The following is a 27,582-nucleotide window of genomic DNA, read 5'->3' as shown; positions in this document are numbered from 1 at the left end:
TAAAGGCATTTCAATGGTAGCCCTTTAGCCGCTTGATTTTACAAATAATGTCACTAGATAGCAACTAGTTAGTGACTAGTTAGTAAGGATCTGCTCGATAATTATGTATATTCTAGGGAATAAACACAGCAGACGACTGTTCCCGACAGGGAATTAAGCGCGGTAGTAATCCTATGAATTCTCGTTTTCAGGGAATGTTTTTTATATGTATATTTGATGTACATACCCGCTCAAGTTCATCGTGTAACCACTCGACGGCCCACGTCCATTTGCGTTTCAGATCGCCGTTCGTTTGTAACATCTGCGCGGCCGGCTGACACAACCCGAACAGCGCCACCATCATTTTGATGCACTGATACGCCCTCTTTTGGTAGTGATTTTTCGAACGTTGAATCGTATCGAAGAGACCGTCGCGGTCTTCGGGAATCCCTGAAAAACATCCGACACTACGTTTAACAAACGAGTGTCCCACAGTAATGCAGGTCCCATCCCACTTCATTCAACATCTCCTGATCGTCCGCATTTCACAAGCTTTTAGTATTTCACTTCTTTTTTTTAAAACTTTTCGAGACATTCTGACTTTCAACTACTAACACCAGACATTAGATATTTCATCAGCACAAAAATGAAAATCAAGACAAATGCTGATAATCTGAAGGTGTGGTTCCAAGTTGAAGGAGGTGGTTCCAGGCTGAAATGGGTGGCTCCAGACTGAAGATGGCTCCAGGCTGAAGGAGGTCGTTCCAGGCCGAAGAGAGTGGTTCTAGGCTGAAGGAGATGATTCCAGACTGAAGGGGGTGGTTCCAGAATACATCAAATTCGTTGATCTACAATTTTTGTCACAGAACAAACCTTTAAGAGCATTGTGAATGCGATGGTTCTGCCACGAATCTTCGAGCAATAAAATCTGCAACAACAGATCCAAATACGGGCGCAGCTCGTACGTATACGAGTACGCCACCTGCCAGAGTAGTTCACACAACACAGTCGACGAGAAATGTGGATTCTCCCAGCTACAGAACTAGATAAATAAAGAGAAAATACTAATCAATACAGATTCCAAAAACTAGATTCAATTCTAGATGCTATGTTGAGGTTACGATAATCAATCAATTTAAATTCCAAATTCTAGATTCATCAAATCCTAACCCAGTCAATGAATATGACCGTGAAGTCTTTGAATTTCACCTCTTGAGTCGTCGAATATAGATTAAACTCTAGTGTCAAAATTCAATACAACTCGTTCCATCAAAATGCAGTTGAATCGGATTTGAAAGTGAGACTACAGAATTTCACGGTTATTCCTCTCGTACATACCCGCAGTAGTTTCGTCGTCTCTTCCATATTGTTACAATCTTCGATCAATTTTTTCACGTAGCTCGTTCGACCGTAGAGAATCTCGGCAACCGGCGACGGAATCGGCATCAACGATTCGCCGAGGTTTGGGTCTCCGTGTGGATTCGTAAGAGCGTTCTGACCCTAGCGAAATATACAACAACGAAATAATATTTTTGATCTAATACAAATCCGAATACTTATAGAAATTCATCGCTCCCTCGAGATGACAGCACTCTATGAAATTTGATGATGTCATTAGGGGATTTAAAGAGGGAGCCATTTTTATTACAAGGATTTAACCACCACCTTATATTTGACAATTTCATAAGGGATTTGTGGCCGCCAACCTCTGAAAGTGCTATCAAAAACTGTTTTTTTTTTTCAGAAATATTTCATTGAAATATGAAAGAAAAGGTTGGAATTAATCGGTATTCAATGGTAAGACCCTCAGTAACATCTTTCACATTTCTCAACGCATCAAATCAGTATTTCTAGGAACAAAATATTAACAAAATACTGAAAATCAGGAAGAGTTGGCAGCTCTGGGGTTATCTAAATGAATCTAGTTGGTCGATACGTACGGGTGTGGATGATTGACATCTGATTGAAACGTCACAGCAGCGCACGAGCTGCGACACGACGGCAAACAGTTTACCGAATTCGGGGTATTGATATTTGATCGGCGGTCCAGGACCTTCATCCAACGCGACCAACATAAACGTAGCCGGCACTTCCAACTTCAACAGCTGTTGTTTCTGAAATGAAAATAACGAAGAGTGATAATCAGACATTACAGATGAAATATTTACTATCAAACATGGATATTGCTCTAACGTTGGACAAATTTTGTCTGAATGATCCATCTGACTCGAGGCGAGTCTACTGCGCTATCCAACTCAGATATCACTCCCAAATTTCCATAGTGCTAAAGGATCCAACTCAAGTCATTTTCACAAGTTGGATGAATTCCAAAAAAGTTCCAACTTGAGCAGAGTTTACAGGATTAGACTTAACTGAACCAACATACCTCGGTTATTCCTAAATTAGCGTACATCAGAAACAGATGGAAATACTGCGTTAAATGTCGGCCGTGTTCGGAGACTTCTTTCTTCAGTAGATTTAGTATCGCTACGAGTAAATGATCGCTGAGCGTCGCACCGGGGTCGGCTACCTCCTCCGAGCTGTACAGCCCGGGCATCAGCGGCGGCGGGCACGGGCCGTCTTGAAGAGAGAAGTGAGCCAAGAATACCAACACTTTGACGAACGCGCTGCGTACCTGGGCGGGGTAAAAGAACGGAACAAGATTAAACCAGATGGAAACACGCGTACCAAAGCGTACTAGACCCAGTTCCACGGTTGTGAGATTTGACTCTAAATTGCCATCAATTGAAATTGTCTTACTGAATGTTCACTGTTTTTAAATTCAATATCGTAATGTTTTTATCATCATATTTTATTGTACGTCGTATTTCTTTATTTGTAAGTGCTCTGGAGCAGTTTCATTAATCTGGACAGGGCACTAAAACATGTATAATAATAATAATAATAATAACTCCCTGAAAAAGGACTCTGAAAATGAAACTTATTCCGAGTTAACTCTAACTCACTACTGAGGAACTGTATCCTGAAGGATATTGAGTCATGAATTTAACTCAAAAGACACAGTTTGACTGAAAACGTGACTGAATCATTACTTCGACGACTCTCACCTCGGAGCTCGGACATTCCAGTAAATATTCAGCAAAACGATGTGAATTTTCGAATAAGACTTTCTCGGCGAACCATGTGCGCGTTAGTTTACTGTGTCTGAGGTGAATACTCAGTGCGTCGTACCATTCGTTAGCAGGACCCCTAAATTTACAAATAACATTCATTCATTAATACACAATTTGGAGAATTGTAGTTGTAGTTATAGTACATGTAATGTATGTAGTATTAGAGTTGTAGCGATGTAATTAAGGTTACGGAAAACCCATTATCGCTGCTTTGCAGCTATATTTGTAGTAATATAGTATTGTAGTTGCTCTAGTGTTGTAGTCGTAAAATTGTAGTCAGTTGTTGAATTGTAGTTTGGACTTTCGTACCGTAAAGTTTTCTTCGTGTGAAATCCAACTGAAAACAGGAACTTCGACGCCACTTGTATACTGATCATAGCCAACTCTTCTGCCTCGGGACTCTGAATTTAATTACGCCAAAACACAGTTTTCAAAGTGAAATGTTGAAATATGCCATTAGTTTCGTTTGTCTAAAACTTCCCATGGTACAGGAGTTGTACTTACAAGTTTTTCCGGCATCGGAGTGAGGTAGGGTTGATTACACATCAATAGTTTGCGTATGAACTGGAAATACTCCATCGAGAACTGGTTTTTGCTGTGCATGAACTGCGTGTTCTGTTTGCGAACGCAACGCTCGATTTTCAGTGGCATTTTTACCGCTTTATTGACTGAAATCATCGAAAAACCGGACATCATCAGATGACACTACTTTTATAGATAACGGCTACATACAAACAGGGCGGCCACTTTTATTTAACTTGCTTCCCCCAACTTTTCCCTGACTTGATCTGCTAAGAATCCAATCAATTAACACAGTCAAATACTTAAGGCATAGATGGAAACTGTTTGATTTTATCTGCAATCTAGCAACCGAAACAAATTCTCCTAACTTTTCCTTGATTCTTAATTTTTTTTGCTGCAAAATTCCTCAACTTTTTTGAAAAGAAATTTCCCTGATGTCCAGGCTAGCGGCCACCCTGACAAGCGAATACTCGTACGCACCAATACTGAGATCCTGCAGGCTTTTTGATAGTTTATTATTGACGTCGTGTGAAGTGGCGTCGATTTTCTCGTAGATCAGTATATACGCGTTCCACCATCGTTTCTGACGTCGATACGACATCCTGTAAAACATGCATCGCTTACAAATCAGCTAATTACAGAGTAACATCCAGCCGGCTGCTAATCATGTCTGACAATCAGCGCATATTTTCCCAACGTTCTTACGGATCATGGAATCCAAAATACCCCAATTTTCCCCGACCTTCCACTGAAAATCACTGATTAAATTATAAGATATCCTCAATGGCAACTGTTCCTTAACAAGAGGCTCCTTGCGCCACTCCTCACTGGCAAGAATGAAACAGCAAAGGTTTGAATTCCCTGATTTTCAAGAAAAAAGTCAGAATTCCCTGATATTTCCCGCAAGGAAAAATAAATACTCCCCTACTCTCCTAAATTTCCCAGATCAGATCTGTAAGAATTCATCTTCGAACTTCAGGCGGTTCACACGAAATGCACAGGCCCTGAGCCCCCAACCTCAGCTTACAGCCTGAGAGTGGCGGCCCTGAGCCCCCCAACCTCAGCTTACAGCCTGAGAGTGGCAGCCCTGAGCCCCCAACCTCAGCTTACAGCCTGAGAGTGGCTGCAGTTATGAAACTAAAGAACCGAAAACTAACCGTTTTAACATATGATCGAACACCTCTCCGACGTACTCTCCGCCGAAACATTGAATCTTCATTTCCTCGTCGTCGTCCATTTTACACTCGGACACCTCGCCGTCGTCGAACTTATACCATTTCATTGTCTGCTCGGGCGGTCGATGCAGGATGTACGAGTAGTAATGGCCGCCGCTGGCCTGACCGCTGTGCACGACAACGCCGACCAGACGGTAACGACTGCTCTGTTTAGATAATGCTTCGATTTCGTCGTTGTCATCGGCGATTACTTCACCTACGCGGAAAACACCAGAATAAATTGCAAAAATTTCATATATTTCCTACTTCAATTCATATCTATGAATCAAATCAGCTCGATTCTGAATTAACTTAACTTCAGCGTTGGCCACTTTCTGCCAATTTATAAATTCCCTGATTTTTCTATGTTTGAAATGTTTCAATCTATGCAATTTTAATTAATCATGTAAAAAGAAATGCGTGGTCAATAGTATATCCAAATTCTCTGGGCCCGGTTTTATAGACCGGTATTACCTTTAACCCGGAGGCTAACTAAATTGAAAATTAATTAAGTTAGCCCTCGGGTTAAAGGTAATACCAGTCTGTAAAACCGGAGCCCGCATTTTCCAGCATTTTTCCCTGATTTTTTCTAGATTTTCCTGGCTGATTTCCTGAATTTTCTAGGTTCTCCAGTTCTAGTGGCCACTGTGTAAAATTTTGAAATGCCTACTTACCTTCGATTTTAGCGAGGCCTTGAACTGTGTACGGTTCCATTTCTAATTCTCTCGGGAATTCGAAATAGTCGTTGAATTTGACGGCGCATTCTCTACGAGAAATAAAATAACAGGTTTTAAACGAATAGAATATTTTGTTTGAATATTTTTCTCGAAAAACTGTTAATTTATTTTCACACTCACCGCTCCCAATCGTAGTCGAATCTCTTCAACTGTATCGCTAACATCGGCGGTAGTTTCTTAATACACATTCTCTTCACTGTGTCGACCTGTGAAATAAACATGTTTGGTTGTAGAACAGATGCCCTTGGTCTTGGGGACCTTCCAAACACATTAGTTTTCCAGGTTTTTGGTGAAGTTCATCAAATTCCCCGAGTTTTCATGATTTTTTTCTAGATTTTTCTGGTTCTGAGTTTTCCAGGTCTGTGGCCATGTGACCGGGTGATTTTTCTGTAAGGTGCTGCCATCTACAGTGCTCTATATTATGATTTTTGGCGGCAACAGGTCAGTTCGAGATTGGTCATCGATCAAGTGATATCTCAATATCGTAATCGTAATTAAAAGTGATTATTTATACTGGTATCTCTGTTGTCGCAGGTCTCTCTTTGTTTCTGCGTATGTGGTTAGAAGTCTCTGTCAAGCAGTTGGTCGCCCGGCGCCCGCATCTCCAGGACCCCAATTTAACCGTGACTCAGGGGAGGAAAACCTCATGTAGGAAACAGCGACCCGTCACAGCCAACCTGTGAAGGTGGTTAAGGTACCACTCATGGTGGGAGTGATCAACTAACACAAGGGGTTCTAGGTTCTACGTGAACCCCTCATCAGCTACCAGTATGGCAGGAAAGTGATGAATAAAGAGATTATGTTTCATACCTTTTTACCGCATTTCTCGCAGTGATAAGCGTTCGCACCTTCCAGTAGATCTCCTTTCACGTATTGTTCTAACGACTCGAGCAGGTTCTGTTGGTTTCTGATGTCGATGTTCAACGTCGTGAAAGATTCCTCTCGAGAATATCTGAAACGACAAACGAAATTCTGAAAATTCAGACCTGTGGGTCTATTCGAACAGAGGTGAAAGTAGCAAATGCCCAAAAAGACCTGAAATTATCAAATTTTCCCGACACTGACCTCGAGGTGCTGGAACACAAACATACCTGTGAGGACAATCTTTACAGATTTTCTGATCGGCGAACGTGCCTCCGAGAACCTTCGACACGGCCGGAGAATTACCGAGAGTTTTCATCGCTTCGTCCAAACTGTCGACGAGACTGTTGAAGAATTCTAGCGCGTCGTGCTGTTCTCTTAGATTCACCGGTTCACCCCATAACCTGTAACAACAATCAAAGTTTTCATTACAGATCCATCCTTTGATGTTCCACGAGCCATCCCTTTATTCGCGTTTACAAAATTACCAAGTCACGACCGTCTACACCTCATGGTGTGACAGGGTGGCCGCTTTTATCTGACTAGAATACGTAGTGAAATGAACTTACTTGAAATGTTTCCAAAACCCTTTCGGAACGTAATATTGTAATTTGCTCGCTTGTAAATGCCCGAATATCATTTGGATATGTTTCAAAACGCCGATATTATAATCATTCCTCGTTTCCTCCGGTTTCTCATCATCCTTCCTTTCCTCTTCATTTACATCACCAGACGTCACCTAGAATGAATAAACACATGGAAACGTTGAGTCCCAAATAGGGGTCAATTCTATGACTACGGTAATCTTTGATGTAAGACTGAGGGGCAGGTTCCTTAGTCATGGTTTAGACTAAAGACCAGTTATAAAACATCTCGCCAAACAACTTAAGACTAATCTTGAGATTTAAAACCACTTTTAGACTTAAGTCTCGACTATGGAACTGGCCTCAAGGTTCTCCAGATCAGGGAAATCAAAATTGTGATATTTCCCAGACCCTTGACCTAAAATTCCCTGATTAAATCATAAGATATCCTCAGTGGGGGTTGTTTCTTATCAAGAGGTTCCTCGTGTCACTTATTGCTAGCAAGAACAAGATACCAAAAATTCAAAGATGTTGTCGTAACGACTACCACCAGATGGCGGGTTATCGCGATGACACCCAGACGTACCTCATTCTCTGGTTTGTCATCCTCGTCCTCCTCTATGTCATCAGCGGCGCCCTCTATCGACAGAATCGCTGACCGTATCGGCTCGATCATGAACAACTGCTGTAGTACCGAGTTCATGTAGCAGGTGGCGCCGGCATTCTTCAAACCGACGAAACCTTTCGGCGGTCGTGGTCCGACTGGAGGAAGATACTCCCATTCAGTCAGATTATACTCATTACCTGAAAAGAGAATTCACACACAATTAATGAATCCGAAAAAAGAAAATCACTCCCACATACAAAGGCAAGGGATGATCTACAGAGATGCCTGTAGATTTCCTGATTTTTCCATGTTATAACACAAAATGCCAGGAAAAAATCTTGGTCCAAAATGTGACAATTCAATCATTTTTTTCACGAACCACATATTAAGAAACAAACACTAGGTCAATAATACACGTATTAGAATTCCCCGGTTTTCTAGGTTCCTAACAATATTTGTCAGATTCCTGGAGTCTTCAAGGCTTTGCTAAAATTCGTAAAATTCTCCAAGTTTACCCTGATTTTTCTAGGTTTTCCTCATTTCCTGAGTTTTCTAGATCGTCCCGGTCAGTGGCCACCCTGATTTAGCCTTATTTTTGATGCAGAAGGTTAAAAATCTAGATGAGAGTTAATCGAAAATAAACTTTTGATCCGAGTTGTCCCTGATTGGAAGTGGTCGGATAGCTGATGTGACACGAACCTGTGTAGTACATATCCATGATCATCTCGCTGAGTAACTTCAGATTCGGCACGCAGCCGGTACACAGCGCCACCAATAGGTCGTACGCGGCGATCAGCGTTAACGGCGTACAGCAGATCGGTAACGAGTTATCGGACGGCGGCAAGTCACCTCCGTTCATTTTACGGCACAGCATCACGATCTTCGACGACGGGAAAATAAAATCCTCAACAAGCTCCTGAAACGAAAGGAGGAAACGCATTATTACGAAGGTATCGTAAATCGGGTGATGGAAGCAGCGCACGTTGTTACAACGTAAACATGAATTCAGAATTCCCAAGTTTTTTCAAAGTATTTCATGGGTGATTTTTCAGTGATTTTCGAATTTCCACTGGAAATTCACTGGTACCACCATCATACTATGGGGACGTCGAGATTTTCGTGGTGACAGGTTGGTAAAGGAGATTTTCAAGAAAGTTCCCCTCTGGCGAGCAATTGATATCTCAGAAGTTTTTCTGCGATTTCGCGATAATTTAAAAAATCCACGAGCGTTTTTACCTTGATGAGATTAGATCCTCCGTTCTCGGACCCGATCAGATATTTTTTATCGGCGCTCTGGAAAGCGAGCAGTTCGCGCGTAACGCCGAGGTGTCCTTCCAGCAACGCCTCCTCGCAATCTAAATCTCCCGATTCAATCGACTTCTCCTGTAATCAAACAGTTATTAGATGATGACTGGATTTTGTAGTAGTTTTTCTACAACAAATATTCAAGCTTGACGCTTCTCTCTCTATCCCTGATTCCACATTCAATCTCTTTCTCCCCGTCTGTCTTTCCCCACTCCTGCCCCTCTCCTCCCCCACTCCTGCCTCCCCTCCATCTACTCCCTTATGTCTACCTGTATTCCTCTCCCTTCCCTCGTCTTCACTATCACAATCCCATCCCCTCGATCCTCTCCCTCCTGTCTGCTATCGTTTCTCTGCTTTCATTACCCCTGCACTCATACCATATACATGAGTACAAAAAGACCCTTCTTCAAAATTTACATAATCTGTTATCCCTACATACCTGAGACTTTAAAACGTTTTGTCCTTAGCTTTTAGTTTTAAATTCATTCAGTGGGTTTTTTAATCGTATAATCTATTCTCCACATTAGAGTGAGGCTATTCTACTACCGGTATTCACAGTAAGATACATCCCCTCTTTGAGCACAGCTAGTCAGGCTTAAGATGAACACAAGTTTGTACATTCATGCACATTGACTCTTACTTGTCAACATATTCGTGGATATCAACTTTTTGTGCCTGAATAGATTGCAATTCAAACGCTGCAATTTTGAAGAATATGTTACTATCTAAGAATGAAACTCACCCGAATTCGTTTGAGCCAGAGAATCTCGGTGTTCAGCAACGTCTCCGCGTTCAGCATTCCGGTTTGACTGTTACACGCAAAATTCAACAGACGACATAACAATATAAAATACTCGTGAGACTGCTTCGCTTGTTCTTTACACGTCGACTGAAACAAACAAATAAAAACGTACAGATGAAAAGCTCACAGAAAACCTACAAGTTTCTACGTTTGACAGGATCCCTACGGATTGGTCATTTCAGAAGTTTTCAAGGAGAGAATTTCAAAATTCGAGGAAGGGTCCTCATTACGTTAAGACCCTAAACATACATTTTCTAACAGAATATCGTACAATATTCACGTTTTATCTCCTGAAATAAGAGGAATAAGTAAGTGATTGACTTACGTCTAGCACGGTGAATAGAAGAGTAATGAAGTAAATAAGTGGCCGACCTCCAGCGGTACATCTCGTAGACATCAGTAAAAACTGTTCAGACGCACACGCTCGTACAGCTCTGTGTCAACGTAAAAACGAAACTAAATATTAATATTCACTCAGGCCATCCGGACCCAGATTACCAGTTCTGGCCATTCCACAGATTCGAGTTAAAATCAAGAAACACGCAAGACAAGCAGTACAGGGGTGGATCTAGGTCTGATTCAAGAATGGGTGCAAAATAATATTTCAAGAAGTGTGCACCCCCTGCACCTTCCCTTAGAACTGCCCTTGTAGTGCTAATAGTAGGTTAACCGAGTGTGGGATTCTACGTTTATCATTTCATCACGGATATTGTGATCTACTGATTCATTAAGCTCCCTTGCTTCCAATTTTCGCCGAGAAGAACCAAAGAACGCAGTCTGAATTCGAATTAATAGGTGGATTTCATGAAGGCAGCCGCCATCTTTTCGACGAAGAAATGTCTCTATATCGTTACTTACCGACTTTTAGTGAGTAAAATGAGATCAATGATGAAACACTGCCAGGCTTTGTTGAGAGCCTCCAGAGCAGACGGACACAAAGCTAAACAAATCGTCAAAACTTCTAATGATTCCCGACAAACGCTGATATCTTCAGAATCCGGCTGCTTATTTATATTGTTACACTGAAAATGAAGAAATGAACAGTTTCTGAGACTCCGAAAAAAGCCAGCGGTTCGTACCGGTACTCGAAATTTTCAGCACATCAAAGTTAAGCCACAGATACGACTATACAATATGTTTAATACCAGTTTCTTTTGTTCTTAGACCATGATTTTACTGACCTTTTCGTGAAGTTTATGTAAATCGTCGTTTGAAAGATGAACTGATTGCAGATTTCCGCTAGCAGACGCCCACGCTATTTTCTGTATCGATTTTACCACGTTTATATCTGGTACGACCCCGGTCGCCTGTAACAAGAAAATTTTTAATTGAAGAAAATCTTTTAATCAAATTTCTAATTCAAAAAAATATATCTTAATGGATGATTTATCAAGAGTAATTGACCATTTCAAAATCATTTGAAATCTTTTTTGGAGGATTTTTCAAAAATTTGACTTAAAATTTTGAAAAAAAATCTTCAAATTGAAATTTCAAAATCCTTTTTGTTGGATGATTCAAATCCAGAACATAAGATGTTAAAATTTTTCAAATTAGAATTCAAAAAAATTTTTGGGAAAATTTTTCAAAAAGGGAATAAATTTCAAAATCAATCTAAGGACAATTCAAATTCGCCCCAAGAATTTCGTATTTTCTATACTGACCTTTTCGCCGAGTTGTTGACCGAGTCGAGCGGCGACGTTTCTCATCATACACTCGGCGTTCGGATTGGGAATATGCTGCAACGCCTGCTGTAGAACGACCGCGTGATTGTGCGTGCTGGCGCTAATAGGGGGCGTCGACGAATCCGAATGGCAAGCGTTGGCGACGACTTGCACCATCGCGTGGCCGACCGTCGCCAAAAGCAATTTGGCGATTTTTAATATCACAAGATACGCGGCCCTGAAAACAAAGACAAACGCGAGACTTTTTATTTGAAGCCATTTGAGAATTATGAGGTATAAATTACAAGTTCAGGAGTCAAATTGATGAACTCTGAATGGAATTTTCACATTTTTGCACAAATAAAGAACCAACATTTTCACATTTTTTCAAGGTACAATTACATAAGCAGTTACTGATCATAAACTGGACAGATTGAAATTTATCTAATGCTTTCCTCTACGGTTATATGGATGAACCGGCATGAAGATGGATCAGATTTGTTCATTTCATCGAGAATGAATGTATTGTGTATCGCTGATTTACCTTTTTAACGTCAGATCCGCGTTTGAAAGAAAGTTGTTTTTCGTCAGCATGTTAAGTACGAGTTGAACGCCGCCGTTTTTGATGAAGTTCATTTGAAATTCGAACGCTTCTTCCGAAGACGGGTCCAACGACGGCATCAACAACGCATACGTCACCTGAAACACGAGAAAACTCGATCATTCGAGCAGTGCCTTCATGAATCAATCTGAACGGAGTCCACCAGACGCAACAGAGACTGTAAGAGTCTTTCCTATATCTAGCAGATGCAATACAGGACTGTAAGAGTCTTTACATTATCTAGCAGAGGCAATACAGGACTGTAAGAGTCTTTACTTTATCTAGCAGAGGCAATACAGGACTGTAAGTCTTTCCTATATCTAGCAGACGCAATACAGGACTGTAAGAGTCTTTACTTTATCTAGCAGAGGCAATACAGGACTGTAAGAGTCTTTACTTTATCTAGCAGGACTGTAAGAGTTATTTCTAAATCTAGCCGACGGAAAAGGAGACTGAAAGAGTCTGTACTAAATCCAACAGATGCAATCAAGGATGCAAAAACTGTGTACTACGTCCAGCAGATGCAACTATGGACTGAAAGCAAGTGACAGTAACAAAAGGGGACGCAGAAAGGTGACACGTACCTCTAGATTATAAACGACAGACGACACAGCCGATGAAAAAAATATCGTTTCTAAATCTCCTCGTTTCGAACAAATATCACACAAATCCTTCTGCACTTGTTTATCTATCAAAAAGAAAAAATGCCTTTATTAATAGTGGTCAATAAACTGAGCTTAAAAATAATTTCCGTGACTACAAGATTTTTGAAATGAAATTTTCATTTGTCAATCCAAGTGTATGTACGTACCTGCAGGCATGAGTTTTAAAATGGCCCGCGCTGAATCGCGTAATTTCGGCACGCTAAGCTGCGTTCCTAAATCAGCGAGTTGGTGCAGAAATTGTGCGTATTTGGCATTGTTGGACATAAGCTGAAACCGAAGAAAAAATTCGATATTCATTTCCGCAAATCGAAGACAACTTCGATGCCGCGTTCGGATGGGTTTACTTACCACCCCGGGGAGGCAATTTTCTGCCTCGATATTTGGTCCATCGTACGGATGATGAGGTGAACCAGCAGAACTATCTGAACTACTGTCTGGACTAGAAGGCATGTTACTACCGATCTGACATAACTTCGCTGAGATCAACTACAATTCGAAGAACGTCAGAGGAAAATTAACGATTTTTAACCGAGTGAGAATGCATTTACTTTCGCCAAACATATCAAAGCGTGGTTCATATATCATGGTTCCCGCAGTTACACGAATTCCTACATTTTTCCAAAGTGGAGATTTTTCAAATTTCACAAAAAATCGTAAAAATGAACAGATATAATCATACTACAAAAATGTCTAAGTTAGTGATTGTAGAAGGTGATTTGGAAGAAAGTTTGCTGAAGAAAGTTTCCCCCTGGCAAATGCTACATAAATTCAAAATTTCCCAAATATTATCCCGGAGTGAAGAAAATTTTCTGATTTGCCAGTACTGTGGGAACCACGTGATATGGGGATAAGACAGGAGAGTACGACTTACCGTTTTATCACGAATAGGAACCTGTGAGATAAGCCTCTTATCGTCGTTCTGATCGAGAATATCTCCGTTCACGTATAAATCCACTTTTAAATTACTATTGTTCGGTTTCACCCTGAAAATAACGATCAAAATATAAATTCTTTAATCCTCTCTTTTTAATTGCGTAGCCAACCATCCACAAAAGGGATTGCAAGAAAGGGCCAGATTGATGATTTTAACATTTCGTTCAGATCCTTACAATTGGCGTTTTTGCACATTTTTCATAGCGGGTGTATTTAACTTCCACATTTTCACATTTTATCAAGTCAAAGGACAAAAACACAATCGCAATCTGGATGTTTCAAAATGCAATTTCTTGTTGAATATCAGGGGCCAGTTGCTCGAAAGTTGGTTAAAGATAACCGGCGGATAAATACCATAGCAACAATGATATTTCAACTGTCACTATCTCAACACTCCACTGGTTAACTGTAACCAACTTTTGAGCAACTGGCCCCACATCTTTTGCATAAATTCTGAGCTCAACGCTATATGGCATAGAAAGGGCATCTTAATATCTTGACAAAAAACTTTTCTAGAATTTTTCATACGTTTTCATGATTTTTCACATTCTTTCCACAAGTTGAGGAACAAATGGACGTTTTAAGATGCAATTTTCTTGTTGAATCTCACATCTTATGCATAAATTCTGAGCTCCATGTGGCATAGAAAGAGGTCAAAATATCTTGACAAAAACACTTTTCTTTTTCTTTCAAATTTTTTTTTACCAGATACCCATTTATCACAATTTTCACATCAATCTGACCCCTGGGGGTGGCAATAAGAACCACTCAACAACTGAAGATGTAATCCGCGGAGTGTTTCTGACCTGTGTAATATATGACGCCGAACTGATCCTATCGTATCGTTAGTATGCGACCAGACGTCGATATCTTCTACTTGACGTCCCTGATTCGGAAATCTCACCAATAATGTCAAATGTTTACCTCGACAAGCTCTGAAAAATACAAAAATCAGTCAGAAAAACAAATCCTGAAGCTGTATTTTTAACAATGTTTTCAAAGGTAGAGTTCAAGTGGTATTTTTTTAGGATAGGTTAAGTCGGATTTTCCGAATATTTTTTAAAATTGCCCATATGATTTTTTTAAAGATTCCAATCATTTATTTCCTTACTTCAAAATTTAATCTACATTTTTTCCTAAATGTCAGAATATTCTCCTATCATTCAAAACTGTCCCAAAAACATTTTACAAAAATTCAACTTTTTGTCGAGAAAGGTTTTCTCTAAATCTCTCTAAATCTTTTTCTGGAAATTTTTTATTGATGTGAAATATTCAAACCACTGGTACACCTCAAAAACTGGCGAAAAATTGTTTTCCCACTTTTGATATCAAAATCTCGTCGAGCAAAGGACTTTCAATTACAGGTAAGTATTTGACATCGTAAAAGGGTAATTTCTCTAGCCGTATATGTAATAGTAAGAGTACGCACCTGCCGAGTGGTAATATTGCACGTTCCTCCCCATAAGTATCATCACATTCAGCCATATACTCGCGTAATACGGTCATCACTCTGATCATACGACACGTCTCTTGATGTACGCGATTTAAACTGTCTTTATCTTTCTCCAGAACGGAGATCGTGTCGTACGACGCTTTCAAACGATCGACGCACGACTGGATGAAATCTATGTGTATGTCGACCTGTGCAAATCATTGAAAACTGTTTAAATGAGGCGACCTCTGAATGGGTTTAAACTGTGTGCGAGGTGCAATCAACAGGCAAACTTTGGCTTAAGTTGAGACATGTGGTCAATAGCAAATCAGAATTTCCAGAGTTTTCTAGATTTTTACCAACATTTTTCAAATTCGCTGAGTTTTCCCTGATTTTTTTCAGATTCCCTGAGTGTCCTAAGTTTTACAGGAAATCTAAATCAGCAACCCTGTATTATCATCCATATCAGAAAACTGGGCGGCCACTTTCCAGCGATTTAAAAATTCCTTGAGTTTTCCATGTTATATATAACACAAGATTCCCTGATGAATCGGAGGGGATTTCTCGGTTTGAAATGTTACAATTTATTCATTTTCTTACGAATCACGTATTGATAACAAACCACGTAATCAATAACGTATCAAAGGAGTTTTCCCTTTCATTTTTCTACATATTTCTAATTTCCAGAGTGTTCCAGATATTTTCAGTTCAGTGGCCACTCTAGAAAACACCCTTAAAATCCAACCCCATCTAGTATTTAATGCCGCTTTCAGAAAGTACGAGAAATTATCTGGTAACTAACCTGACTCGATTGCAGACGCGGACCCAGATTCGTGTAGATATCTTTCAGCAACATGATCGCTTTATCAGCGACGTCGTCCGGACTCCACAGGACGACGCGCCACAAATAATCCAAACCGATCAACTCGAGGTCGTCCATCATGTAGCCGCCGCGTCGTTTCGCGCGCAGCTTACCCTCCTTCGAGTTCACCGCTTTGAAGAACCGCTCGAAGCAGGTCATACCGTTTTCGGTGAGCAACGTCGGGTCGAGTTGTAACAGGTTGTTCTCGAAGAATTCTTTCGTGATATCCGGATCCAAGTCCGGCTCTTCTCCCATCAGCTATTCGACGAAAATAAATACGTCTAAAATTTTCCGGCCTCTGATTATGCAGGGCTAAAAATTAGCTTTACAAAGATGGCTGCCAGTCAGCCATTTTGGCAAAATTAGGTTAACAAAGATGGCTACCAGTCAGCCATTTCAATCATATACCTGTACATACATAAATGAATACATCTAAGATTTTCACAACTGCCCCATTTCATAAACTTTACTGGCTAAGCTAGACCTCTGATCCCTGCAGGGCTTAAAATCAAGTTTAATTAAGATGGCCACCAGTCAGCCATATCAAGTACAGTTTTAAGGAAGGTATGCATATTTTCATGTACCTTTGAGAACCAACGAAAGCACGCCTCTCGATCCGTGATATAAATAGCATTCTTCGCCAAACAATTCCATAACTGAAAACAACGGATCATGGATCATATTTCAAAGACCTCATTTCCAACGCGATCGATGAGAGGAATTCAGTGAATAAATGCACAAATGTGTTATTGGAAGTCAACGTACCTCGTTAGCCTGCGGTTCGCACAGCCACAATTGACCGTCTTTCAGTAGAAATCGTAGAAACTTCAGTCGTTCTTGAACTTGTTGAATGTGATTGAAACGACCGTCGTGGAAAATGACAGACGGATCCACATCCGGATTTTCTATAACACACACGCATAATTCGCACAATTAAAATAATGCGCCCAAATATTTACAACATTAAATCGCATAAAGCCTCCATACTTTCACTTAATTCTATGAATTCCAGAGTTTTATCATGTTTTAACACAAAATTCCTTGAGTGAATCTGTGGCTTTCTTGGTTTAAAATGTTACAATTTTGGTCTATCAATTTTTTATAAATCACATATTAATGAGAAACGTATGGTCAAAAGCATTATTTATCCGATATGCTTGAGTTTTCCAGGTGTTAGGCAAAATTTGACGAGTTTTCTATGATTTTTCTCCAGAATTCTCTGATTCCCTGAGTTTTCAAGGTGTTTGGCAAGATGAGTTAAATTCCCTGAGTCTTCTCTAGATTTTCTATCAAATTTCCTAGTGATTTTTCCAACATTTACTAGAAAAGATGAAAGATCCGTAGCTTTTACCTTTTGAATAAGTAGCTGCTTTGATCATGTACGATGATAGATTTTGTGCGACTAGCATCACGATCGAATGAGTCGTCTGTAACTGATTAATCACGTGATTTCTGTAGTAAACATGCGGCGTTCGCTGAGCGTGAGCGAAATTCTGAGGCGCCTGAAAAAAAAACAATTCAAATACACTGAAATTTCGCATAAAATCACAAAGGATCAGGGGCCAGTTGCACAGTCGTGTCTTAAGTCCAAAAGTGGTCTTAAATCTTAAAACTGGTCTTAAATTGTTAGATTAGCTATAGAACAAAGTTGGTCTTAGACTGGTCTTAAGTCTAAGCCATGACTATGCAACCGGCCCCTGCTAATTTCTTGTATACCTGCAACCAAAAATACATAAAGAGGACTCTTTATGTATTTTTGCTGCAACCAGTTGAACAATACTCAGGGCATTATAAGCAGGTTCCCTTCCACCAGTGCCACTCATGGCATTTTTAGCATTTTATAGGATTCCTTTTCAAAATCTAAGGGAAAGGGCAAAGAAGATACTTTTCTCCACAACAGGTTTTAGAAGGGCAGCAACCCCTTTCATTGTTACATCCACCATTTATAAAATATCTGCTGTCCCTTAAAGAATGGACGTCAATATTCTATCAACGCTGATGATTGCTTTGAAATATAATGAACTAATGTGATAAATAGATGATTACATCAAAATTGACCTTAAATTTCCTGTATTTTTTAGGGATCGAAAGCCTTGCTCCTTCAGCAGCCACTAAGTCTTTACGCAGCCCCTTTATAAAACTCCAGCACATGGACAACGCCGACGAGGATTAATACCCACGAACCAGGAATTCAACAGTTACGGCCATAAACCGACAAGTTCCACATACCTCGTTGAATAAGGTACAAATCTCGCGTATCTGTTTCAGAGCGGGCAGCACCCATTTATCGTTTTTCAGCTCCTCGACGAATCGGTTGATCCACTGTATTTTCTGCGCGTCGCGGTCCTGCGAACAGCTGTAGTCGAGAATCTTGATGTGAGCGGTCAACGCCTGATCCATAATCTCAGTCGGTACGTCTTCGCTGTGCGCGAGATTCCATAACAAACCCAACACCTACGAATAATAATCATTACATATCACGTATTAGTTACTATCACAGGTAAAATTGGGACGAATTATGCTAGAACAGGGTGGCCACTTTCTGCCCATTTACAAACCCCTCGAGTTTTCCTAGATTTATCCATGTGATTACACAAAATTCCCCGAGCGAATCAGAGAAATTTCTAGGTTTAAAATTTTAAAATTCATTCATTTTTCATTGCATCACATATTGATAAAGAAACACGTGGTCAATAACAAAATTCAAATTCTCTGAGTTTCCCGGTGTTTCGTAAAATTCCCTGATTTTTTTCTAGATTTTTCCGATTCCGTGAGTTAGCCAGGTTTTCCAGGTCAGTCGCGTCGCCCTGTAGAAAGATTTACATGATTTATTCTCTAACCTTGTGAGCCATGACGCCTTCTTTATCGTCTTCGGCCAAACGACGAATCAATTCTAGAAGTTTCTCGCGTTGTTTCTTACTCGCTTGCGTCCAACTTCCCTACAAAACATAAATCATCGTTCGTTACAATTAAAGTCTAAAGGAATCTAAAAGTCGTAGCTAGGAACCCTGTGAGAAAATTTTGAAAACAGATCGAGACATTCAGATCGAGAGATCGAGGGTTCAATTAATGAAAAATTTATGTTTGACAGCCACATCCTAATTTTACCGCTGCCTTTTCATTTCCAAAGTCTATTTAAAACCTTGAAAATCACATCTTCAATTCATTGCTTAAAATGACTGTAGCTAAATGAATCTTAGTAGACTAAAGTATGAATAAAGTAGCTAAATGAATCTTAGTAGACTTAAGTATGAATAAAGTAGCTAAATGAATCTTAGTAGACTAAAGTATGAATAAAGTAGCTAAATGAATCTTAGTAGACTAAAGTATGAATAAAGTAGCTAAATGAATCTTAGTAGACTAAAGTATGAATAAAGTAGCTTAATGAATCTTAGTAGACTAGGGCTTAAAGTTTCAACTCCCATCATTTTGGGACCGAATTGAAGAATAAGAAATATCTACATACCTGGAAACATTCGAACAGATGATCGAGTTGCTCCGGTGAAAAATCCCACGCTAGTTTCGCTAGTAAATCGTGAACATTCTTCACGATAGCTTCGTGTTTACCAGACTGAAAATACATAGTCATACACAGTCAAAAATAGACCTTTCAATCAACAATAGATGGTCACCACCTACATTGAATGCGTCTAAATACGATCAATATTAGCCTAGCAATTTTTTATCTTTTGCTTCACGGTCCTGGTTCAGAGAAATGGACTCAGTGGCTCTCGAATCTATAACCCTGAACTGTGGAACCGCGTGGGTACTGACTGTTAGGTATCTTATTAAAGCAGAAATTGGCTTTTCAAGAGTAAAGCCAGTTCAAAACGAACTCAGACAGGGTGGCCACTTTCGTTTGATTTGATTATTCCCTAAAATTCCCATCACATACGTAAACCATTGATAGAGATTGTTTGATTTTACGCGAGATCTAGCAATCTCAACATATCCCCCGACTTTTCCCTGATTCCTAAAGTGGCCACCGTGTATGAACCCTGCGCGCTGACATTACCTGTGCCTCCCAGATGCGATCGAGATCCTGTAAAGTTAACGCTTTCTCTTTGATCATGAATCGGATGATCTTCTCCAGTTTTTCCACGTATTGCGGCTGATGTAAACTATCTCGGAGCACGATTCCTAAAACGCCGTTCTGCTGGATCCATTCCTGAAATAAACCACATTTTGACGAACTCTGAAATCTTTCTCATATGCTCACAATACACTTTTTTAACATTTTTCACAGCAACAAAACGATGGGATTTTCCACATTTTTTTCACAAGGTCTTATAACAGTTCCTGATCACAATGTGGACAGATTAAGACAACACAGCTTGTGCATTAATTCTGAATTGGACAGTAAATGGCATAATTTTTCATAGATTTCTCAAAATCTTCACAATTTTTGCCAGCAGACATGCTTTAATCAATATGACCCCTGCTATACTTATTCTCTCAATTGCCTTGAGAAGACAGGAGACAGAAACGGACTTACGGCCATTTTTTCAGCGGTGAGCCACTCATCCTCTTCAATCTGCGAATGTCGATGTGTATAAATAGATACGCCTGTAATCACTTTATTTACTTCGTTCAACGCGTTCATTTTACCATTAAACGACGATATCTGTAATAACCTGCACAACACAAAACAATTGTTTCATTAACTCACAATTCCCATAAATCTCCAAGAATGAAGGAGAATTATAAGGTAATTTCTCAGGAATTTTTTTCTCTTTTTTCATCCCTCAACCCGCTCCCTGAGTGACCACAAGTTAGGACATTTATTACGAGCAGGTTCAGGGTATTTTGATAAAGGCGATGAACCTTCAATCTAGAAACCCTACCACCACCAGAGATTTGACGTACTACAGCAGTATGTCCTCTACGCACCGCACTGCGGGGTAAACCCAGTAAAGCGGTACATTCATTATACATCGCACAGCAGAGAAGACGCATTATAGCAGTATGTCCTCTATGCACCGCATTGCGGAGCAGACGCAGTATAGCGGTGCATCCATTATACACCGCACTGCGGAGTAAACCCTGTATACGGTAAATCCATTATACATCGCACAGCAGAGAAGACGCATTATAGCAGTATGTCCTCTATGCACCGCATTGCGGAGCAGACGCAGTATAGCGGTGCATCCATTATACACCGCACGGCGGAGTAAACCCTGTATACGGTAAATCCATTATACACCGTACTGCGGAGTAAACCCTGTATACGGTAAATCCATTATACACCGCACTGCGGAGTAAACCCTGTATACGGTAAATCCATTATACACCGCACTGCGGAGTAAACCCTGTATACGGTAAATCCATTATACACCGCACTGCGGAGTAAACCCTGTATACGGTAAATCCATTATACACCGCACTGCGGAGTAAACCCTGTATACGGTAAATCCATTATACACCGCACTGCGGAGTAAACCCTGTATACGGTAAATCCATTATACACCGCACTGCGGAGTAAACCCTGTATACGGTAAATCCATTATACATCGCACAGCAGAGAAGACGCATTATAGCAGTATGTCCTCTATGCACCGCATTGCGGAGCAGACGCAGTATAGCGGTGCATCCATTATACACCGCACTGCGGAGTAAACCCTGTATACGGTAAATCCATTATACACCGCACTGCGGAGTAAACCCTGTATACGGTAAATCCATTATACATCGCACAGCAGAGAAGACGCATTATAGCAGTATGTCCTCTATGCACTGTATATCCATTATACTGCAGATAATTAAAATTAGTTTCACACCTACCTGAGAATCATTTCCAATCTGAATATCTCTAGTTTCTTAATGATCTCCTCCTGACCGGCGACGCGGTTCACCAGACTCTTCAACGCTTTGATGATGCCGGAGAGCGCGTCGTTTTTCGCCTCGGTTTTCGACTCTTTTTTCAACTCCTCGTCGGTGAGACCGGCGAGGAACTTCGGCACGATGTCGGCGATCGGCATGAAGTATTTACGCGCCGTGTGCGGCGTCAGAACCTCGTAACAAACACCGAACGGTCTGAAAAATAATTACCCAATACCATTAAAACATGTGAAACCCTTTCAGTGCTGATTAATTAATAAGTTTAAGTGCTGGAGATAATCAAAAAATTTCTAAAATTCTACATGGGTGTTTTATACCGTGTCTACACCGTGATGCGATGTACCATTAGTATTATTAATATTTCACCGAGTTTGACAGGTGCTGCCATCTTTCAATAGGTAAAAACTTATAACTTGTAACACCAAGACACCACGATGCGGTGTATTAGACGCAATGTTATCACTAATTCATACACTCCACTGCGGTGTCAACGCACTGAAATTCTGAAAGTTAATCTGGATATCGCTTCTCACGTATAAATTTCCGATAAACCAGATTATTTTGATCGGTGTCCGATATGATCCTTATCGAGCGGATTCTCTCGTAATTCGAATTCAAATTTTCGAATCGCCAACCTTGTCGAAATTCAACGATAAGTTCAACAGCGCCCCCTACAGCCTGAAAACATCGTATGTGCCCATTCACGCTAGATACAAACCTGACGAGTGCTGCTATAACCGGAACGCTGAGACTTTCCGCTTGAAACCGATCTAACAACAGTTGAAACCCGTTTAAACTGCCGAATCTATTGACGAGATCGACCAACCAACCCTACAATTACATTACACAGTTACATAGCTTACAGTTCCCATACTATTTCACTGGTGATTTTTAAATATCTCACATATCCAGTAGTATAAAAACGGTGATTTTTGAGATATCTCATATTTCCATACTTAGTATTGGAAATATGACATATACCATTGCTATAGTATAACAATGGTGATTTCTAGATATATCATATTAACTTCGGTATTATTTCAGTCGTGATTTTATAGATATCTCATATTTCTAGAACTATATTCTTAGATATCTCATATTTCCGCTACTATTTCAACGGTGAGTTTATAGAGTGTAGTAATCGTACGTACCCTGGGTGTCCGGTGATCGGGCGGACGGGCGAATAACTCGTCGTCGGGTAACTGCGCCCCGGCGGGACACGTTTCTGACTGTCGCGTCGCGTTATACGAATGAAATCTGCGAGAAAAAAAAAAAATTCTCAAAAAAAAAAGTTCAAACATTCGAATCCGAAGTTGAATACTCGAAAAAACTTACTTATTCATCGGGCTGAACAACATCGCTAGCAAGTCCAACAATGGAAACCAGTCGTGCGGTAGCTTAGCGACGCATAACTCGACCAATCGTTCGGCGTTACGCATGATACATCTCTGCGTATATAAGAAAATAAATCAATAAAATTAATACTTCGAATTTCACAAATTGCATAAGACAGAGACGGAAACTGTTTGATTTCACGCAAAATTTAGCAATCTCAACAAATTTCTCCGACTCTTCCCAGATTTCTAGCTGTTTTCTTCTTTTTTTTTACAAAATTCTGAAAATTCCCTGATTTCCAGGTAAGTGGCCACCTTGTGTAAGTTCTCTGGCCAATCTAACTTGAATCTAACAATTTCATTTGAAGATGACTTTCAGACTTGAGTTATAACTGATCGGATAAATACCATCCCAGACGATCAGCGTTTAGCAGTTTTTATATATAGATCTCCAATTTGAAAAAAATTCAGGGCGACATACATAAGACATAGATGAAACCTGTTTGATTTCACACAAAATCTACCAATCTCAACAAATTTCTTTTTCCGTTCTTTTTTTTTTTTTACAAAATTCCTTCCATAAAGAACAGAAAATTCCCGGACTTATTCCTGATTTCCAGGTTAGTGGCAACCCTGATTTATAGCCAATCTAACTTGAATCTAACAATTTCATTTGAAGATGACTTCGGACTTGAGTTACAACTGCTCAGATGAATATCATCCCAAACGATCACAATTTTGCAAGTTCTACTTATATAGATTTCCGATTTGAAAACAATTTCATCCTGCTCTCGGGGCGACTTACGTGAATTTCATACTTCCAGCCGGATACGGCTTCATCTGTGAGGATTTTAGTGAACGATATCGTTAGACCTTCTTTGAAGAATCTCTGACACGCCTCAGAATGGATATCAACACCTGGCAATAACGGAAAATCATCATCGATGCATTCATGCGATTCGAAATTAACGAAAACGTTCTCGAACTTCCGGGTTCCGTTTCTGACAAAGCGTCAATCTTATGATTAGACAATAAGGACGATTCGTCCTTCGTAAGCATATTATAACCTTTTTCACAAAAATTGAAGGGGTTTCAGTGTTTTCAATACGAAATTAACAAGCCAGGTCCCTTTGAAAAACAGGAGGGTCCCATAATATGTCACAGTCCCTGAAACGAAAGCTGGTTTGAAAAAACAGGCGATCCTTTGCAAACAACAGACGGGTCTGGGACCCGGGACCTGGCTCTTATTGAAATCACTGGGTTTTTAAGGAGTTTCAGGTATTCTGCTCAAATTAAAGGAGTTTCAAGCACCTTTACAGCATTTTCAGTTAAGAAGTCCAGTTTTTTAGCTTGGATGTGGCCTTTACTAAAAATTTCAAGTACCAAGGTTTTTGGAGCTTCAGGAAACTTGGCAAGGAGGTTTTAAGAATCGAGGAGACGTAGGGACTGTGCATGATAAATAGCATCGTAAAACTTCGGATTCAAATTTTTAAATTCAACCGACCTTTTTTACACAAATCGATCGACGAATCGAGAAGAACTTCTAATTCGCCCTTCGGTAAAACGGGCACGACCCAACGCGGCCGATTGATCATATCGTCTAAACGGTCGAGTTCGTCGAGCGGGAACGTCACCTTCACGTCCTCTTTATTCTCGTCTTGTTCGTCGGAGGTCGTTTCTTCGTTCGGTTGCGTCGTCGTCGTCGCGTTGTTCGTCGGAGGTTGATCGGAGGGCGAGTCTCCTCCGGCCGGGCTGCCGCGCATCAGAATCGTCATCGTTACTGTGTCTCCGTCGTCGTTAGTTCGAGTTTAATCGGTCGATGATTTTTGATATTCGTCGTTCGTGCTTGATGTTTATACGAGCACACTGAAACGAAAATATGAAAACTTTTATTCTAAAACCCGACCGTCCGTTAACTTGCAAATTTCCTGCTTCAATTTCAAGATATCCTCAATGCGGCCTGTTATTCATCAAAAGCTGAATTGCCACTCGACACTGGCAAGAACAAGACACCAAAAATTCAAATTCCCTGATTGAATTATGACAAGATATCCTCAGTGGGGGCTGTTTCTAAACCTGACAGCTTACATCCAACATAACCGGCGCTATTGCACTTTCGTACCCCCCTCCCAAAAATTTTCATTTCTGTATATTATTAATCAGGGAGGTCTGTAGAGTCAAAATAAATTACTTTTGACAAAAAAAAAAATTTTTTCCAAGCCAAAATTCTGATAATTTGGGGCCGATTTCCTCGATTCAAACCGACGGGTCGGCCATGTTTCCGCACTAATTACCACCTACAAACATCTGAATAAACATATCTCAATAAATTTAATTGAATTGACAAAATTTCGTTTTTGGGCATATAACTTTTTTTCATCAGAACATCTTTAAATCAATAGCTAAGTATGAAAATAATGCAAACATACGCGTCATTTTCAGAGATGGTTATGTTTGAAAACATGGTTTTTTGCAAAGTTTTAATGTCATGACATTTCACATCTTCATCCGTCAAGGGATTCGAACCCACTACGCTAAAGCTGTTCCCCGAACCCCTTGACCTCACGAGTCGTTGGAGTCGTCACTAGCCGACCAGAATCCGGTCGTACCAATCACAGCGCTTGTAACAAACCGTCAGTAGACTTCTGTTGGTTTTCCCGTTAAATTGACCAATCAGCGAACGTTTTACCGAACAAGGAAGTAATTCGCAAATCGATATATGACGTCATGCGCAACAGCGCCAGTAATGAAATCACGCTTCGTGAGGCCAGGGGGCTGGTGGAAGCGAGTTCGGGAGTGATACCGGACCCCTGGCAAGCGAGGATGGACATTTCAGTGGAGGGTTAGAAACTTTGATTGACATCCAATATGGCGTTGTTGACGTCGAGAATCCGCGAATTTACACGCGATTTAGGGCCCAAAATAACAAGATTGTAACCCAGAAAAAGTAGGTTTTTGGGTCAAAAGTTACTGATTTTGAATCCTTAGACCTCCCTGATAATAAATATGCTAAATTAAAAATTTTTGGGAGGGGGGTACGAAAGTGCAATAGCGCCACATAACCCATTGTGCCCCACAAACCTAAAATGATCTAACCTACCCTAACTTATCGCTTGCTAAGTTGCATGCAGGATGGATAGGTGCGTATTTATATGGACGCTCAAGCCTCTTGACTCTTCATTTCTCTTTCCTTTAGGTTAGGCAGAAGGATGAAGAGTTGTTGAATTAGGCTGGCCGTGGACGTAGGCCCTACACCTGGACCTGGTACGGTAGGGAACTAACCAACCAACCAAATATGAAACTGAAAGGACAGTCGCTGTCCAAATGACAACTCATCAAATAAGGCGACTTCAGTATTCAGTGTCGGGCCATGAAAATAATTCAGAGATGGATTTGGGTCAAAATAGAGAAATCGAAAACGTAAGAATCATCCGTGGTAATAATGACAGGACTAAAAAAACATGGCTGCGTCCGTCAAATTTTTTCCTTAGTTTAGACCGTATTTTTGTCGATTAGCGGCGACTCGGGCGACGATTCGAACCCATAACCCATCGACAGCCAGCCTCAACCCGCGTCGACCAGTATCGGAACGGCCGACGGGTTTTTAAACGATCGAAAACGTTCGAAATAAAGCGATTTTTGGGAGAAATTCGTAGAAAATTTACCATGTTCCGCAGCGGCGCATTAATACACAGATGAGAGCCGATCAGGAAGTGATTTCTGATAAAATTAAATCCCGATAACTCCTTATCTCATTCAACCCTAGCAATCAGTTATTAATAATTACTAATATGGTCGATTTCTGAACCGGTCGGTTGTAAAGAATAGCAGATATCGAAACAAAATGTTAAAACTAATTCACTCCCTAGAGCGCAACGTTATCCGCTGGCAGCTAGGTGGTTTACCGATAGAGGGCAGTATTAGACGGTGTTTATTTCGTCACGAAACTCCTAATTCAGCTTTTACAAACCGGAATGAAACCCCAAAAGTGTGATAAAAACGCGGATTGATCAACAGACTGATGAATAAGATGTGAAAAAAACTGTTGAACAATATAAATATGAAGAAAAATTCAGACGAAGGCGGCGGTGCACATTGACAAATGACATTCAAACGCTTGTGCGCAATAAACACCGCTCCCTGGCACACTAAAATTTTAAAAACAACAAATTTCCAATCAGCACAATTGATCAAAGATGGTTTGGGTATAACGATCCCTCCTGTAGATTGAAAATAGAACACTGTAATTGTATGTATTGTAAATGTCCTTGTTATTTTTAAAGTACGGTTTTCTCTAAATACATAGGTATACGTAATGTACAAACAAAACTATTTTTCCCTCCAGATACCATGGAAATGGTAGGAGAGTAACAAGTTATTTTATCTTATCTATCTTATCTTTTCTTATTCCCGAAACGTCTTTATTCATAGACCTATATTGATCGATTTCAAAACGCCCGAAAGTCCTTGAATTTCGAGAAATTGGCAATTTAAAAATGTTTAGATTTTAG

The 27,582-nt window shown here is 40.3% G+C and overlaps 1 protein-coding gene across 1 annotated transcript in view; it reads right to left on the bottom strand.

Annotated features, from left to right (window-relative positions):
* Nucleotides 1-25,709, bottom strand: part of LOC141910874 (ubiquitin carboxyl-terminal hydrolase 9X-like) — a 31,016-nt gene extending 5,307 nt beyond the window's left edge. Inside the window, exons 1-46 of the mRNA XM_074801736.1 lie at nt 25,501-25,709; nt 24,576-24,937; nt 23,877-23,989; nt 23,073-23,185; nt 22,889-22,994; nt 22,456-22,568; nt 21,681-21,932; nt 20,395-20,533; nt 19,915-20,067; nt 19,366-19,470; nt 18,740-18,838; nt 18,129-18,353; nt 17,251-17,401; nt 16,665-16,804; nt 16,484-16,555; nt 15,840-16,157; nt 15,035-15,246; nt 14,412-14,540; nt 13,544-13,655; nt 13,021-13,158; nt 12,819-12,939; nt 12,592-12,695; nt 11,951-12,105; nt 11,407-11,644; nt 10,927-11,052; nt 10,604-10,767; nt 10,071-10,179; nt 9,686-9,832; nt 8,875-9,021; nt 8,338-8,554; nt 7,618-7,835; nt 7,017-7,186; nt 6,678-6,851; nt 6,397-6,538; nt 5,707-5,792; nt 5,524-5,615; nt 4,793-5,066; nt 4,116-4,237; nt 3,618-3,781; nt 3,423-3,514; nt 3,048-3,189; nt 2,366-2,614; nt 1,920-2,093; nt 1,318-1,479; nt 853-1,021; nt 227-429 (exon numbers count right to left, since the gene is read on the bottom strand). Of these exons, the coding sequence (XP_074657837.1) occupies nt 227-429; nt 853-1,021; nt 1,318-1,479; nt 1,920-2,093; nt 2,366-2,614; nt 3,048-3,189; nt 3,423-3,514; nt 3,618-3,781; nt 4,116-4,237; nt 4,793-5,066; nt 5,524-5,615; nt 5,707-5,792; nt 6,397-6,538; nt 6,678-6,851; nt 7,017-7,186; nt 7,618-7,835; nt 8,338-8,554; nt 8,875-9,021; nt 9,686-9,832; nt 10,071-10,179; nt 10,604-10,767; nt 10,927-11,052; nt 11,407-11,644; nt 11,951-12,105; nt 12,592-12,695; nt 12,819-12,939; nt 13,021-13,158; nt 13,544-13,655; nt 14,412-14,540; nt 15,035-15,246; nt 15,840-16,157; nt 16,484-16,555; nt 16,665-16,804; nt 17,251-17,401; nt 18,129-18,353; nt 18,740-18,838; nt 19,366-19,470; nt 19,915-20,067; nt 20,395-20,533; nt 21,681-21,932; nt 22,456-22,568; nt 22,889-22,994; nt 23,073-23,185; nt 23,877-23,989; nt 24,576-24,846 (7,122 nt within the window). The 5' untranslated portion in view covers nt 24,847-24,937; nt 25,501-25,709. The remainder of the gene's footprint in view (nt 1-226; nt 430-852; nt 1,022-1,317; nt 1,480-1,919; nt 2,094-2,365; nt 2,615-3,047; nt 3,190-3,422; nt 3,515-3,617; nt 3,782-4,115; nt 4,238-4,792; nt 5,067-5,523; nt 5,616-5,706; nt 5,793-6,396; nt 6,539-6,677; nt 6,852-7,016; nt 7,187-7,617; nt 7,836-8,337; nt 8,555-8,874; nt 9,022-9,685; nt 9,833-10,070; nt 10,180-10,603; nt 10,768-10,926; nt 11,053-11,406; nt 11,645-11,950; nt 12,106-12,591; nt 12,696-12,818; nt 12,940-13,020; nt 13,159-13,543; nt 13,656-14,411; nt 14,541-15,034; nt 15,247-15,839; nt 16,158-16,483; nt 16,556-16,664; nt 16,805-17,250; nt 17,402-18,128; nt 18,354-18,739; nt 18,839-19,365; nt 19,471-19,914; nt 20,068-20,394; nt 20,534-21,680; nt 21,933-22,455; nt 22,569-22,888; nt 22,995-23,072; nt 23,186-23,876; nt 23,990-24,575; nt 24,938-25,500) is intronic.
* Between the last annotated feature and the right edge of the window lie 1,873 nt (nt 25,710-27,582).

The sequence above is a fragment of the Tubulanus polymorphus genome, chromosome 9 (genome assembly GCF_964204645.1).
Source record: "Tubulanus polymorphus chromosome 9, tnTubPoly1.2, whole genome shotgun sequence".
Classification (NCBI taxonomy): Eukaryota; Metazoa; Nemertea; class Palaeonemertea; order Tubulaniformes; family Tubulanidae; genus Tubulanus; species Tubulanus polymorphus.
Note: the sequence above shows the minus strand (reverse complement) of the source record. Positions and strands in the feature narration are given on the sequence as shown.